The 13313-nt window shown below is 47.3% G+C and overlaps 7 protein-coding genes across 7 annotated transcripts in view; 2 read left to right on the top strand and 5 right to left on the bottom strand.

Moving 5' to 3' along the window:
- CNA01210 (expressed protein) overlaps nucleotides 1–142 on the bottom strand; it is a 2828-nt gene extending 2686 nt beyond the window's left edge. Inside the window, exon 1 of the mRNA XM_566570.1 lies at nucleotides 1–142. This exon is cut by the window's left edge and continues 52 nt beyond it. Within this exon, the coding sequence (XP_566570.1) occupies nucleotides 1–107 (107 nt within the window). The 5' untranslated portion in view covers nucleotides 108–142.
- A 177-nt stretch (nucleotides 143–319) lies between these two features.
- CNA01220 (cyclophilin, putative) lies at nucleotides 320–1168 on the top strand. The gene is made up of 3 exons (XM_566572.2): nucleotides 320–517; nucleotides 578–757; nucleotides 815–1168. Exons 1-3 carry the CDS (start codon nucleotides 355–357, stop codon nucleotides 877–879), a joined length of 408 nt encoding a protein of 135 aa, XP_566572.1. The 5' UTR covers nucleotides 320–354; the 3' UTR covers nucleotides 880–1168.
- CNA01230 (conserved hypothetical protein) lies at nucleotides 933–4875 on the bottom strand. The gene is made up of 13 exons (XM_566574.2): nucleotides 4690–4875; nucleotides 4627–4632; nucleotides 4543–4564; nucleotides 4471–4490; nucleotides 4353–4418; nucleotides 3858–4279; nucleotides 3672–3804; nucleotides 3522–3619; nucleotides 2719–3472; nucleotides 2073–2671; nucleotides 1833–2022; nucleotides 1247–1782; nucleotides 933–1189 (listed from the first exon to the last, which is right to left on the bottom strand). Exons 1-13 carry the CDS (start codon nucleotides 4733–4735, stop codon nucleotides 1034–1036), a joined length of 3048 nt encoding a protein of 1015 aa, XP_566574.1. The 5' UTR covers nucleotides 4736–4875; the 3' UTR covers nucleotides 933–1033.
- Nucleotides 4876–5032: 157 nt separating this feature from the next.
- On the bottom strand, nucleotides 5033–6837 carry CNA01240 (conserved expressed protein). The gene is made up of 7 exons (XM_567092.2): nucleotides 6378–6837; nucleotides 6197–6318; nucleotides 5866–6126; nucleotides 5644–5807; nucleotides 5568–5589; nucleotides 5439–5516; nucleotides 5033–5384 (listed from the first exon to the last, which is right to left on the bottom strand). The coding sequence occupies exons 1-7, from the start codon at nucleotides 6618–6620 to the stop codon at nucleotides 5300–5302; spliced, it is 975 nt and encodes a 324-aa protein (XP_567092.1). The 5' UTR covers nucleotides 6621–6837; the 3' UTR covers nucleotides 5033–5299.
- Nucleotides 6838–6952: 115 nt separating this feature from the next.
- CNA01250 (ubiquinone biosynthesis methyltransferase, putative) lies at nucleotides 6953–8321 on the top strand. Its single transcript, XM_566576.2, has 5 exons — nucleotides 6953–7187; nucleotides 7257–7592; nucleotides 7643–7850; nucleotides 7901–8029; nucleotides 8083–8321. The coding sequence occupies exons 1-5, from the start codon at nucleotides 6998–7000 to the stop codon at nucleotides 8189–8191; spliced, it is 972 nt and encodes a 323-aa protein (XP_566576.1). The 5' UTR covers nucleotides 6953–6997; the 3' UTR covers nucleotides 8192–8321.
- A 416-nt stretch (nucleotides 8322–8737) lies between these two features.
- Nucleotides 8738–10464, bottom strand: CNA01260 (diphenol oxidase, putative). The gene is made up of 8 exons (XM_567249.2): nucleotides 10348–10464; nucleotides 10091–10203; nucleotides 9937–10029; nucleotides 9700–9780; nucleotides 9513–9637; nucleotides 9218–9459; nucleotides 9021–9159; nucleotides 8738–8964 (listed from the first exon to the last, which is right to left on the bottom strand). Exons 1-8 carry the CDS (start codon nucleotides 10364–10366, stop codon nucleotides 8919–8921), a joined length of 858 nt encoding a protein of 285 aa, XP_567249.1. The 5' UTR covers nucleotides 10367–10464; the 3' UTR covers nucleotides 8738–8918.
- Nucleotides 10465–10911: 447 nt separating this feature from the next.
- Nucleotides 10912–13296, bottom strand: CNA01270 (U1 snRNP 70K protein (short form), putative). The gene is made up of 5 exons (XM_566577.2): nucleotides 12800–13296; nucleotides 12688–12752; nucleotides 12491–12632; nucleotides 11970–12441; nucleotides 10912–11916 (listed from the first exon to the last, which is right to left on the bottom strand). Exons 1-5 carry the CDS (start codon nucleotides 13212–13214, stop codon nucleotides 11721–11723), a joined length of 1290 nt encoding a protein of 429 aa, XP_566577.1. The 5' UTR covers nucleotides 13215–13296; the 3' UTR covers nucleotides 10912–11720.
- Between the last annotated feature and the right edge of the window lie 17 nt (nucleotides 13297–13313).

The following is a 13313-nucleotide window of genomic DNA, read 5'->3' on the forward strand; positions in this document are numbered from 1 at the left end:
AGGATTTCGTGCGGCAAGCCAAGGAGGGGAGGCTGTTCTATTGAGATAGAAGACATGGCAGAACTCCTCCTGTGGGGCTTGGGTTTGGTAATAATGCTACTAGACATGGTGTGTTGTTGCGCCTGGCAATAATGAGCTGGAGAGAATGAAAAAAATGGGCGAATGCCGCAGACGAAACGGACAATGTGAGGCTTCCTTCGCTCAGGACCAGTCGTCATACCTAGCAGCCTTCGGGGGGTTGATTACGTAAACTAGATCTGCTGTTCTCTTTCCTTATGAGCAGCCGACAGCGTGCAACTTCTGTATCGCACATCTACCCTTTCGTCATTATCCGCCCGGGGTAAATCCAAAATAATGAACAAGACCACTGATCAAGCAGCGTCCTCAAATCTCAACAAGAAGTCCTCAGTTTACGTCTCAGGCTTTGCCCCAGAGGTCGACGAAGAACAACTCTTACAAGCCTTTGTTACTTTTGGAGATATCATCGAGATTAAGATTCCTCATGAGCCTCATGACCGTATGTTCTATTTACCAATAATATAAATGCAGCCTGATGCTAACGTGATTATCATGACAGCTAAAAAACACCGCGGCTACGCGTTCATAACGTTCTCCTCCGCTGCCGATGCTCAAGAAGCCATTGACAATTATGATCTCAATCAATTACCGGGGTATCAAGGAAGCGGTAAATTCTTGAAATGCAGCCTGGCTCAACCTAGCAAGTATGTGGATGAGAGTGGAAGGAATGATCGAGCAAGTGAGTGGAGTCTTTTTCGTTCAAAATCAGGCAAGAAGACTAACGTGATCGTTGCAGTTTGGGAGACAGAGGAATGGAAAGCGGAACATGCTGGAGAACGGCCAGAGGAAGCTACCGAATAAGAAGGGTAATACCATGTATAATAATACCACTGTTGTACATCCACCATGTTCGTGAGAAATACAGAATCACACTGCATCACTGCTAGGTTTTGTTAAAGACAATGCTCTACATGGAACTTCTTATTTCTTCGCATCTTCCCCTTCTATTGGCACTTTAGATGTGCACCAACACATAGGGCACCTCGACATCCTCGTCATTCTCATCATTAACCATAACCTCCACCAATAAGTTCTTGACATGAGGAGGGATTGGCTTCTTGCCGACGTGTTCGACAAGCTCGCTCATACGCATCCTCATTCGGTCGGCAGCCTAAGCGTTAATATTAGCTATGTCATTACGAGTTCATCAGTCGGAGCGTCTACTCGCCTTCTTAGAGGGGACGAAAGAGGACCACAACATGGAAACACCCTGAGAAACCATTTGTACTTCCAACTTGTGGTTCTCCTGGAACCATTCCAGGAATTGCTGCAACGTAGGATTGCCCTCGATCTCAAACCTGTCCCACAAAGTCCACTCAGTCTCGCCATACTTTTGCTTCGCCGCCGCAATAGGCTCAGAGAAACCGAAGAAGGGCAACGCCAAATTCACGAAACCGTTTTTGTAGTCCTCAAGCTTGTTCTTGCCGTCAATCAACTTGTAAAGTTCCAAGCAAACCAAACCGACAGCGAGAGCAGTGGTTGTAGCGATGGCAGGGATAATCTTTCCTGCGATGAGTTTGGTCTTATGCCTATCGGCAAGGGTGATGCCATAGTTTCGGGCACGCAAGTTGGAAGCGGCGGTGATGAAGTCAATGTGGTGATTAGAGTCATCATCCTTCTCGAAGTCAACAGGTTGAAGTCGGAAACCAGCGAGAGAAGCAGGAGGGGGAAGAGAAGAAACAATAGCTTCAATGTCATCTTCATCTATATCTCACCAGTTAGCGCAATCTTTTGCCATTGATATGAGAACTTGCCATCGTTACCGTTGTTTTCAACAGGTTCATTTTCATTGATCTGGATCTTGACACCGCTCTTAGGAGTGAACTCGGGGACGTTCATAGACTCGACCACCTTTCGGAATAAAGCAGGGTCTCGCTCGCCCTTGAGACCGTAGTTGAAAGCGTGAAGGTTGGCAGCGGCGATGAGGTACTCCATATCAAGAGGCTATACTAGAATTAGATCTATTATCCGCTCAAATAAGCTCCAGGACCTACATCGTCAATGTTGAAGGCAAGAGCGGTGGGAGCCCTCTTGGGTCCGGACCAGAAGGGAGTGCCGTTGGCGTTAACTTGGTCCTTGGGCAAGTTGAACAACAACTGCTTGATCTCATTTACATAGTTGTTCTCATATTGTAACCTGGCCCACATGATACACTCCTCGAAAGACATGGGCCTCTCCTTCACAAGGTATTTCTCAATCTGTTTGAGATGCTCGTGGTGCTGGCCAGAAGACTTGAGGGTGGTCTCGACAAAATCTGGTTGAGAAAGATAAAGGTTGACAGTAGTAGGAGGATTGACGAAGAAAGAATCGAACGCTTCTCGGGCCCATTGGATGGTGTGCTCAATGGCATTCGGGAAGTTCTTGACGGTACAAGAGGGAATAGACTTCTCAGGAGGGTCCTGGGAAGATGAATATGACTCGGTGAGGTGAGGAACAACGACCTGAGTATTGGCCTTGGTACCAAGAGTACCAGACTCAAGGAGAGGCTTGCAGTAGAACACACATCGTCGGTCCATGTACTGACGCGCTGACACGTTATCGAGGGCATTGGTGACGCCATCAAGATTGGCGAAGAATTCATCACCATAGACATCTGCCGTTGGTCAGCACTGCCCAAGCCATTCACATGGATATACTCACTTTCAGTCTCGGGGCCGACCCTGTCATCGTGAGCAATGATCTTGCCCTTCAAATTGGGGTTCATGTCCGCAACGGCAGCAGCCGCACTTTCAGCCTTGAACTTGCCCACATCCTTGGCTCTGAACAAGAACTGTCGGTTCAAGTTACTCTTTTCAATGGTGTCCAGGTCGGTAACATGAATGATACCGTTGGGACCAGTGGCAAGGCCCATCATGCTCCAATTCTTCAACATCTCACAACCGATAGCACCCGAACCGACAAGGAACTCGCGAGTGTTGGAAATCTTTTCCTGAAAGGCCTTACCGAAGACGGCGATTTGCCCGTCGTATCGAGATCCAAGAGGCTGGACGTCAGCCTCAGAAGGAAGGGTAGCAGGGAGAGACTCGAGTGAGTCAAAGTACATGTTTTGTTGCATGGGGTGGAATTTGGCGGAACAAGCCTTGAGGACTTCTTGAGCGACGAAACCACCAATGACGGCAACCATAGGGGAAAGGTCTCCAGTAGCTTGGTAAGAAAGCTCGGTGAGAATCTTCTCGTCAAGGACGTCTTCGCCTCCAGCAGCAGAGTGGATCTCCTTAGCGAGAGAAATGACTTGCTCGGCGTCGGCGGCGTTACGAGGTCGAGGAAGATGACCGGCCTTTTCGTAAAATGCAGAAAGAGCCTGGAAACCAACGTGCAAGGCAGCGGGTCGGTCCCATTTGGCAAAGTCGGTGATGAAGAACTCGGGGTTAGTGAGGGACTCTTTAAGGGTTTTCTGTACATCGGATTAGCAATGTCATTTAATTTATGCGCACATCACTAACAAATTGAAGAATCTTGGGCATCTTCACTTGGGTGAAGAGACCGCCAGATTTGTACTTGCCCAACCCACGGGTGTCGCCGATTGAGAAAGTGTAAGGACCTATCTAAATGTTAGCTTTTTTTTTGTCATCAAGTAACCCGACAACGCTCACCCTTGACAGAGATCTTTCTAGGCTCACAGCCGTTCAAACCCTCCATACCCTTAATCTCAGAGAAAGTGACAAAGTCGCCGTCTTCAAGTCCATGTCGCGTTTCGTCAAGACAGGTAACAATAGCATCCTCATCCTGTAGAGACTGGATGAGCAAATGTTTTTTGGGATCAGAAAATAGCGACCTACCTCGTCAATCTCGACAATCATTCCGCTTAGAGGGTTCTCTCCTGTAGGGTCGACACAAGCAAAATCCTTGCCAAAGTCGTTGAACACGCTGCCGAATAGACCCCTCACATCCGCTGCGATAAAATAGATCCCCTTTTGCCTACAGTACTCGTCGATCTCTACTTGCTTCCTGACAGTGGCGTTGGTGAGTACAACAATCTGGTAAGGCTCGATCATTTCCGGTGTGATTTCGCCTGCTCCAGGGAGAATCTTGATAGGGACGTAAGAGTTGAGTTCGGCAAGTCGGGGAGCGGTGACTTCAGCTCGAGGTCGACCAATGTCCTCTTCACGAAGGAAGAATTGTGTACCGAGATCCGCGATTTCTACTGCAGAAGGGTCGTAGATGGTGACAGTCTTGACACCTGCCAAGGCAACGTTCTTGGCTATCAAATATATAAGCTTTTGTATCTTCAATGATTGCTCGCTGCAATGCAAGTCGCAAGCAAGATAGCTTACCAATCTCAACACCAAGGCCCTTCATGCCAACAATAAGAACGTTGGAAGTGGCCATCTTCTTCATCGCTACAGATAACATCAGGTTCAATCTCAGTTCATCCTTATCCGATGCCCTCACCTTCGTGGCCCAACACATAGCTAATCCGAAAGTTAATTCAACACTATTGGTACAGAAGAGATCATAACCCACAGTTGACGAGAGTACAAGCCCTCTGATCAGTCGCACCAGACTATCAGCACTTGTCTATGCATTGTATACCAAACTATTGCTTACCATCGACTAAAAGAGGGAAGTCACGTTAGCATGCATCAGAAGACGTATATGGCTTGAGCTTACTAGAGTCACCAGGGACGGCTTCGTCAACTTGCATAGGAGCTGCCATTGCTGCTTTGCTTCGTATTCCTTGTTTTCGTTCAAAGTGACAATAGGGATTCTTCCTCCAAAGGTCGTATCTAGTACACGGTGTAAGAAAGAAGAGGAATTTATATGAATGTATTTGAGATGGAATGCAAGAGAATACTGTGACTAAATGGAGAATCGGTGCATGAACGCGACGGTGAGCGGCGGTGAGCGGCGAAGATGCATGAATGATGAAGAATAATGACTGAGCGCGGAGATGACGATGACGTCCCATTTCAACAGATGATGAGACAATTTACTCAGCCAAGAGAAAATTCGCATCTACGTACATAAAGCCATGCACCCCCAGTATCCACACTAAAAAAAACCGGCTGTCTTAACACGCATCTATATGTCAAGGAGAAAAATCTATGAAATGACATCGTACTACAATCTACAAGTGGTTTCGTCTTTCACGTATAGCGTCAAGTGGCAAAAACGTAAGATGGACAGAGGTAATGGGATTGAGAATCGAGCGGATAGATATTGGTCATTCAATCCAAGCAAAAAAAAACCACCATCAGAGGGAGATAAAGCAATATGGGGGTTAAAAAAGGGTCAAGATAGCACTAAGAAGCGGCACAAGAAGGGCAACAGGTGTTATTGACAAAGTAGGGAAGGCAAAGCTGCTGCTGCAGATAGATATTAGCTGGGATGTCAAATTTACGTCGCAAGGAGCGGCTTACGATGCAGGCCGATCGGTAATTCTCACTGTCAACACAGCGACCAAACCGTCAATAGCAGGATAGCCGTCTTCCTCAACGCTACAAATAAATGTCAGACAGCGAATCTCAATGCCGTCAAAATAAACTTACGTCAAATAGTGATTGATACCATCTGCATTTTGTCGACATTAGCGCAAACCTGACCTTGTCATGATACACCACTTACCACTCGAGTTTTCCAATAATCCTGGGACGTACTCTACATCTGTCTGGTACGTATAATTGTTGTACGTCGCAGAACCAGACAGTGTAGAAGTATTTGAGAGAGTTCGGGTGTCGATGCTCTGACCAGTCAAATTACCGACAAGCTCGTCTCGGCCAATATTGTACCTGTTTCGCAGGCATGAGCAACCTCGTTCCAAACAACTTACAGGACAACAATGCTCACCCATTAACAACGATATCATGTCCTTCCGTCAAGGATTTTTCCACTGACACGGCCATAAAGTACGCGCCGGTTGTATTTTGAATCCAGTATCTCAAATGCAATCCTCCGTTGAATGTCTCCTGACACGTTCCAATGTACGGGTTGCCATAGTTGTATCTCAGTTCCTCAACTTCTGTCACATTCCCTTGATCGTCACCAAGGTTTGCTTGTTGGTCAGCACCTAAATGTTGACCCAAGCATTCTTCGCCGAGACCCGCCGAGCTGTCACAGAGTTAGCCTCAAGGCTTGGCGCGGATAAGATGCTTTTATATGTCGAAATAATTGAACATACAGCATATAGTTGAGAAAGCCACCATCATCGGCAGATTTGACGAGCACCTCGGCATCAGAATCGCCAGACAAAATTACGTTGAGTGGTTCACCCATACCAGCTGGATATGTACCATTCACGATCTAACCACAAGGTCAACGAGCTGCTGATAAGGCTTTTACAACTCGGGTCCGGCACTTACTGTCAACATATACCCTCCATTGTCTTCTGGATTTGTATAGCCACTCGCTCGCTTGCTCAAGGTAGTCGCCGATCCTAGCACCGCTCGCTCCACCGGATCTCGACCGACGTGATCTAAAATCACCGAAGCTTCGCTCGCGCCAGCCACATCTATCGGTGACGGTGAAGCTGAAGCCTGTGGGAGGAAAATGAGAAGGTGTGAAGCAAGGAAGAAGGCAGTGGCGGAGACTGATAAAGGGACCATTGTTCTAGGCGAGCAGTACACGTTGTTCGTTGCTTAAATTCTTCAATGTCGACGTGGATGAAGAGTGGAGATAGGTGAATCTATCGTCTATAAGTGGCTTGAACGAGGGTATCGGCGACAGTGGGAGCGTATACAACGATACTGGGGACGAAGAAGCAGGAAAAAATGGAATATCAAAAGAGAAATGAGACGAACTGAAGAATAATAATAGAGAATTGATTGTCGACTTTGAAGATAATTCAGGGGCGATCAAAAACCGCGATCTCGTTCGCGGTCACCGACGCAACTTGGCCCGCAACACGGTCGCTTGCTTTATTTTTCAAGCAGTCAGGTCATATTCCAGGCCAGTCTTCCCTTTCCACAAATACATCATCACCATGGCTTCCACAAAATCACTTCTCCGCTCCACTAGAGCATTCCCCTGCATCACTTCTTCTCATGTCAGGTACATTGCCACCTCCGTTCCCCGCAGAGAGTCACAATCCACACCAGGTCAGACACCTCCGTCGAGCAAGACCACCCACTTCGGTTTCCGAGAGATCCCCGAGGAACAGAAGGAGACACTCGGTGGGTATTTCATTTCTACATGTAAACAAACTTATCATTATTACTAAATACAAATCCCTAAACGTTCAGTTGGAGGGGTTTTCAGCTCAGTCGCATCCAGTTATGACCTTATGAATGACTCCATGTCCTTGGGCATTCACCGTCTGTGGAAGGACTCTTTCGTCTCATCAATGCTTCCTCGTTTGCCTCCATCTTTCCATCGCAACCCCAATGACCCGGTGACCGAGAAACCAGTGTTCAAGTGTTTGGATGTTGCTGGTGGTACGGGTGATATCGCGTTAAGAATATTGGACCGGGCCAAGGACAAGTTTGCCTGTCGAGATATCGAGGTGGAGATTGTTGATTTGAACGAGGGCATGTTGAACGAGGGTAGGAAGAGGGTTGCTAAAACCATGTACTACAACAGTTTGTCTAGTTTTCTCGCACAGCTGCCCACGGCTGACAGAACAATCAAGCTCCTCAAATCAAGTTTACTCACGGTAACGCTCAACACCTTCCTTCCCACATTGCCGATAACTCCATCGACTTGTACACCATTGCGTTTGGTATTCGAAATTGCACTTCCCTCCCTGCTGTCCTCAGCGAAGCTTATCGTGTCCTTAAGCCTGGAGGCAAGATCGGTGTTTTGGAGTTTGGTAAGGTTACCAACCCTCTCTTCAGAGAGTAAGTTTGTGTATGTATGTTGGTCAAGATCTGTGCTGATGGATCTATAGGATCTACCGACAATACTCTTTTCAGTTCATTCCCGTAATGGGCAAGATTCTTGCCGGTGACTCTGAATCTTACCAGTACCTTATCGAGTCCATTGAGCGATTTCCTTCTCAGCCCGAGTTCGCCAAGCTGTAAGTCTCATTGGTAGTTGCAACTCTCAAGCATAGGTTAATAACCATATCAGTGTGCAAGAAGCAGGATTCAAGACTGGCCAGATGAGGGAAGGTCGAGGTGGTGCTTGGACTGACTACACCAACGGTATTGCCACCGTTTGGACAGGTGTCAAGGTTTAAATTGCGGAGTGTATACCTCCATATAGGGCTTTGTTTGGTGTTCAAACATCATACACAAAGCAAAAAATCAATGGTACCATGTCGAGTAGTATTGGGCGATCGGGCACATATGCATCAACAATGTTTCTGGACGATGAATGCATTTGTTGAGGTTCTTTTGTCATTGACATTAGTGGTCACCGACACAGATCGGGACAAATAAGACGTCCCCGGGACTTTCCTTACACGAGACAAAAAAGAAAAGCGCTGACATCTCAGAGGACTCGGTGACGTTGTCAAGGACGTCCTGGGACATGAGGAGAAAAGTCGTCCTCGAGACGTCTTGTGATGACGGTCCCGATCTTAGTTCGTTACCATCGACTACCCTAAGGCTACCAGACATACTCCTTATGCCAGCTTCGAGAGAGTTTACACCACGGCAATGGAGAGGCTTCGTCACGTGGAGATTATTCTCGTAACAGTGAACCCTCTTTTTTATTACACTTTCTATCATCATTATTGCAGATTCTCGTCATCGTCTGATGATCCTGTTTTATGAACCGATGTATAATTAATTAATGTCATGTCATCTCCCGAGGAAAAAAAAACCAATTATTATCATGCGTCCTCAAACGCTTACAAATGTATTTCAACCATGTCACACAAAATGATTATGTTACATGCTTTTTATCATTTGACTTCTTTCCATACCACGCCAACTCAAGTGCTTATTACTATTTAGTCCATTTTAATGGACACCAAGAGTCTTGAAACTTTCCCTAGCACTCCAGGTTCTACGAAGTCTTATTAGCACTCTTATTGCCAACACGTAAACGCTGCGTGCACTCACTCCCAGTAAAGCTTGATGGAGTCATCCAAGGCACCACCGCCAGTCTTGGCCTGCAACTTCTTGATGGCTTGGTCAGCATTGGTACCAGGCTCGACACCGGTATTGGTGATGGTTCGAGCCAGCCAAGTAATCAAGTGGACTATCATCAAATAAAGATCAGCATCTGGAAAACTCCCTCGTGCAGCCTAGAAACTGACAATCGACCTCTGAAGGCTCGTTACCGCCAACATATGGACCCTGGTTGTTCTTGGTCAAGGCCTCAGTAATGAAACCTCGAAGGGCGTTGCCGACAGAGTTCCAGAGCTGCTGTCCCTGAGCGTAATGGGCCTTGCGAGTTTGCTCATCAGGCTCGGCAATGAAAAACTCCAAAAGCTGCTTGTTATCGGCTTGTTTCTTGGTAAGGAACTCCTTGAATTCTTCAGGAGGGTTTTCCACGAGCCTGGAAAAGTCTGTTCAACACAGGCCCTAGCGAATTGAGTTCTATTTACTTACTTGTTTAAAGTCTTCTGCCTACCCGCCAAAAAGCCCTTGGGTACCCCGTTGATTTTGGTCTTTCTGTCTTCATCGTCTGTCGCGATCAAAAACGTAGCGTTGGGGTCAATGGCAGCGCTGTGAATCTATAAAATGATGTTAATGATTTTGTTTCAATTCCCGACAGGAAGGCTATTCCTCGACGTACCTCCTCAATGATACTAGCGCCGGAGGAAACCTTGCCCCTAGGCCTTTGAGGAGCAATCTTGACGATCTCGGCGACCGCACTCTAAGAAAACATCGACAGTAACGTCATTCAGCATGTATTCCCATTTGGAAATGTACAGCACATCAGCAAACATCACCACCACGCATCCAGGCTCTCAAAAATGTCCAAGCTCTTTGCATGGAAAGAAGGGTAGTTTGAACAAGGATGATTACTCACAATGGAGTCTGTGAAAGTGTCATTGCCAACAACCAGAGTGGGCACAGTACCGGCAGGGTTGATTTTGAGGTAGCTGGGTTCAAAGTTTTCTCCCTAAACAGGGAGGTCGCATTAGAATCTTTGGAAAAGGTCAGGACCGTCTGAAAAAGCATACCTCGGGAAGGTTGATAGTGGTCCACCTGACGTCCTTGTCCTTCTTCAAGCCACCCTCCTCGAGCGCGATCTTGGGGGCATTGGACCAAACAGAGCCTTCGAATTCGTAAAGTTCTGTGGGCAACGCGGGTTATTAGCAGATGATCCAACTGTATCAGGAATCGACAATGAGGCCCATGATTAAACAGACTCCGGCCACTCTTGCGAGGAGAGATGCTTGTAATCTGATGGATGGGAGGCTTGGGTCGAAAGACTTACGAATCTTGTCGCCAGCCATTTTATATTTGTTGCTAGTAATCGAAGCAAGAATTAGATGAACTCAAGCAAGTAAGAATATGTATGAGTTTGGGCTTAGAATAGGAGGTTACACTTTCTTATATACATGTGAAAAAGGATGATGCAAAGAGCGAACCATGACCGCCAATGGCATAACAATGCGTCATACTATCAGTCGTAATCCGGAACTAATGTCAAATCGTCTGCTGCCGCCAGCCTCCACCAGTGTTGTAGTGGTGGCGCCTTTATTCACCACATTCGTTCGTTATGCCGAGTGATGAAGCTTATTATCTATTGGATGTCTGAATATGTCGTTGTCTGAATGAATGCATGCAGCCTTGTCGTTTAGTCTTATTTTCAAAGGCCGGATTTGAGAAAGGAGATATTTAAATAGTAGATGAGGGAGCATACATCCGGACCATTTCCCATGAAATCAGGAAATGATAATGATCGATAGATCGCTGACCAGGCACGCTTGATCGAGGTTCCGCGTCCCAGCGTTTCAAGTTATCTAGCAAGAAGGACGGAAACAAAAAGCCTTTGGCCTAAGGAAAACTGGTGAGAGGAAGGACACAAAATAGTAAGAAGTTTTATTGTGCGAATCACCGATAACAGCGGATAATAAACAGCATTAAAGGATTATCTGAGAAGAGGAATCGAACAAGTCATACAGGGACACAATGCGCCATGCATGACATGGAGGAGTTGAGGCCTCTAATCGAGTTGGTACTTCTGATGATGCTGTTTGCAAATACACTCAGAGATTACCTACTTCACTCACAGTGATGACCATTCTTCTTGCGTGTAACCGAGCGACGGTACGGTAACCATGACGGTACCCACCCTTTTTCAGATGCTAGTATCTACAACAACTTAGTGTTCAATTTTGCCAGGGCAACCACTTCATGTTGCTTCAGATGTATCAGTTTTTTGTTCTGCAACGTCGTCGCTCATACTGCTTCGAAGCGAAGTATATGCCTGCTACCTATCCAAATACAGTACGCCTACTTCTCTGAGGTCAGTCTCCCAACACTTTATCTAGCCTCAATTCAGTTGTCGATAATGTGATAAAAGAAGGGGGTGACTTGCTGATCGAGTACAGGCACCTACCGATACCCACCATTTATTAAATAATGTTGTTCCTATCATTAGGCTTCCTCAAGTGCCAAGAACGTGGTGATGGTAGGTCGATACAGGAAGCACACGAACAGACAGAACCCGAGAAAATGCTATACCTTGTTTTACATACTTAGACCTGTGCAAATGCACCCACAATGCTCCGTACGGCTTCCGCAAATATCTCCTCATCGGACCGCACTGAAAATTGAGTAAATGAATCAAATAAATAGAACATCTCAATACCGCATCCTCTTGGGATCCCTGTCCTGGTAACCTCCACCGCCTCCCCCGAACCCACCACCACCACCGCCGCCTCCTCCACCATAACCACCAGGTCCACCGGCGTTGTCGTAATCGCGTTTGTAACCTCCACCCCCCCCAAAGCCTCCTCCACCTTGTCCGCCTTGAACTCCATTTTGCTGGCCGGGACCGCTGCTGACTTGTTAGTACCACAGACGGACAGTGCGTATCGGATGAGAACTTACCCGAAGCCGCCACCACCGCCACCGTACCCTCCTCCCTGTCCACCGTATCCACCTGGGCCTCCTGGACCGCCAAACCCTCCCTGTTGTTGGCCAAATCCACCAGGACCACGATCTCCTCGATTTTGGAAACCCCCTCGGAAACCGCCTCGTCCAGCGAAACCTCCTCTGTCATCCCCTCCGCCAAATCCTCCTCTGTTACCTCCGCCAAACCCTCCCCTGTTCCCTTGAAAACCACCTCGGAAACCAGCACCGCCGCCTCGTCCTCCTCCACGGAACCCTCCTCGGCCACCTCGGAGGTTGCTGGGAGCGACATACGGTGCAGGGGAGGCTTCTGGGGCGACGGGTTTGGGACGGCCACCAAGACCTCCACCGAGACGTTGAGGTTTCCATCCTTTAACAGTGCGTCCACGCTCGACATCGACAAGAATCTTCTTGTGGTGAATAGGAATGCCTTCAGCGTCCTTGTATGCGGCTAGCCAATCGTAAGTTATTAACCTTCTGAACAGCAATTGAAGGCCCACCTTTCATATCTCGTTCTCGCTCATAAACAATAAAGGCGTAGCCGTTACTCTTGCCCTTTCGATTTCGAACGATACGTATCCGCTCGATAGGGCCATACATTTCAAACTCTCGGCGAAGGTCTGTCTCGTTCGCTTTCTTAGACTGTGGAACATCGTGTCAGTGAGAACGGTCAGATAGGTTTACAACATCTACTTACTAGCCTTGAGATGAAAAGGGTTTTATAAGGGTCACCGATGGCTTGAGCGTCATCCTGAGGTTTATCTGCAGAAATGTTAGTGACCTTACATAGACGGTTAGATAATACCCACAGTTGCTCTCGGCATTCTTCTTGTACTCCTCTTGCCTCTTCTTCCTCAATTCCTTCCTCATTTTGACAGCCTCCTCTCCAATGATACCCATCTCCGCAATCTTATCTCTAGCTGTCTTTTTCTTCTTCTCCTTGCCAGAATCCTCCGCGACCTCTCCATCTTCGCCATCTTGCTTCAATTCCATCTTTACATTTTCCTCCTTTTGTTCATCGAGAGCTTTTTCGGGATTCATGCCCATCCCTTGCTTGACCTCAGCATCTTCGGCTTCTTCTTTTATACGCTTAGCAAGGCCGGCAACACCCCCAAGGTTGTTTGGACCTCGGATGCGTTCGTCCCTCGTCAGGGGTTTTAAGAAGGGCGGCTGAGGTCGAGGGGCGAAAAGCTTCAGGAGGTTAGGAGGAAGGAGGTGTGACATGTTGGTTATCGGCCCTTCGTGGGGCTTTATTGAGGATGTTTTTGCAGGTATACTCTGTCTGTCCAGTGCTGGTTATCGAGGACTGCAATGGTGCTCGCT

The sequence above is a fragment of the Cryptococcus neoformans genome, chromosome 1 (assembly GCF_000091045.1).
Source record: "Cryptococcus neoformans var. neoformans JEC21 chromosome 1, complete sequence".
NCBI lineage: Eukaryota > Fungi > Basidiomycota > Tremellomycetes > Tremellales > Cryptococcaceae > Cryptococcus > Cryptococcus deneoformans.

What these genes read in the sequence shown, in the direction of transcription:
- CNA01220 (XM_566572.2), top strand. Translation starts at nt 355, where the DNA reads ATGAACAAGACCACTGATCAAGCAGCGTCCTCAAATCTCAACAAGAAG. An exon ending in TCCTCATGAGCCTCATGACC is followed by an intron (nt 518 to 577) that starts GTATGTTCTATT and finishes TTATCATGACAG; the next exon opens with CTAAAAAACACCGCGGCTAC. An exon ending in TGGAAGGAATGATCGAGCAA is followed by an intron (nt 758 to 814) that starts GTGAGTGGAGTC and finishes TGATCGTTGCAG; the next exon opens with TTTGGGAGACAGAGGAATGG.
- CNA01230 (XM_566574.2), bottom strand. Translation starts at nt 4,735, where the DNA reads ATGGCAGCTCCTATGCAAGTTGACGAAGCCGTCCCTGGTGACTCTA. An exon ending in GGGCCTTGGTGTTGAGATTG is followed by an intron (nt 4,280 to 4,352) that starts GTAAGCTATCTT and finishes TATATTTGATAG; the next exon opens with CCAAGAACGTTGCCTTGGCA. An exon ending in GGTCGGCCCCGAGACTGAAA is followed by an intron (nt 2,672 to 2,718) that starts GTGAGTATATCC and finishes GACCAACGGCAG; the next exon opens with ATGTCTATGGTGATGAATTC.
- CNA01240 (XM_567092.2), bottom strand. Translation starts at nt 6,620, where the DNA reads ATGGTCCCTTTATCAGTCTCCGCCACTGCCTTCTTCCTTGCTTCACAC. An exon ending in ATGGAGGGTATATGTTGACA is followed by an intron (nt 6,319 to 6,377) that starts GTAAGTGCCGGA and finishes CCTTGTGGTTAG; the next exon opens with ATCGTGAATGGTACATATCC. An exon ending in GGCTTTCTCAACTATATGCT is followed by an intron (nt 6,127 to 6,196) that starts GTATGTTCAATT and finishes ACTCTGTGACAG; the next exon opens with CTCGGCGGGTCTCGGCGAAG.
- CNA01250 (XM_566576.2), top strand. Translation starts at nt 6,998, where the DNA reads ATGGCTTCCACAAAATCACTTCTCCGCTCCACTAGAGCATTCCCCTGC. An exon ending in GGAACAGAAGGAGACACTCG is followed by an intron (nt 7,188 to 7,256) that starts GTGGGTATTTCA and finishes CTAAACGTTCAG; the next exon opens with TTGGAGGGGTTTTCAGCTCA. An exon ending in TAAAACCATGTACTACAACA is followed by an intron (nt 7,593 to 7,642) that starts GTTTGTCTAGTT and finishes AGAACAATCAAG; the next exon opens with CTCCTCAAATCAAGTTTACT.
- CNA01260 (XM_567249.2), bottom strand. An exon ending in GCGCTAGTATCATTGAGGAG is followed by an intron (nt 9,638 to 9,699) that starts GTACGTCGAGGA and finishes ATCATTTTATAG; the next exon opens with ATTCACAGCGCTGCCATTGA. An exon ending in AGGCAGAAGACTTTAAACAA is followed by an intron (nt 9,460 to 9,512) that starts GTAAGTAAATAG and finishes AGACTTTTCCAG; the next exon opens with GCTCGTGGAAAACCCTCCTG.
- CNA01270 (XM_566577.2), bottom strand. Translation starts at nt 13,214, where the DNA reads ATGTCACACCTCCTTCCTCCTAACCTCCTGAAGCTTTTCGCCCCTCGA. An exon ending in GCGAGAACGAGATATGAAAG is followed by an intron (nt 12,442 to 12,490) that starts GTGGGCCTTCAA and finishes ACGATTGGCTAG; the next exon opens with CCGCATACAAGGACGCTGAA. An exon ending in GGCGGTGGTGGCGGCTTCGG is followed by an intron (nt 11,917 to 11,969) that starts GTAAGTTCTCAT and finishes ACAAGTCAGCAG; the next exon opens with CGGTCCCGGCCAGCAAAATG.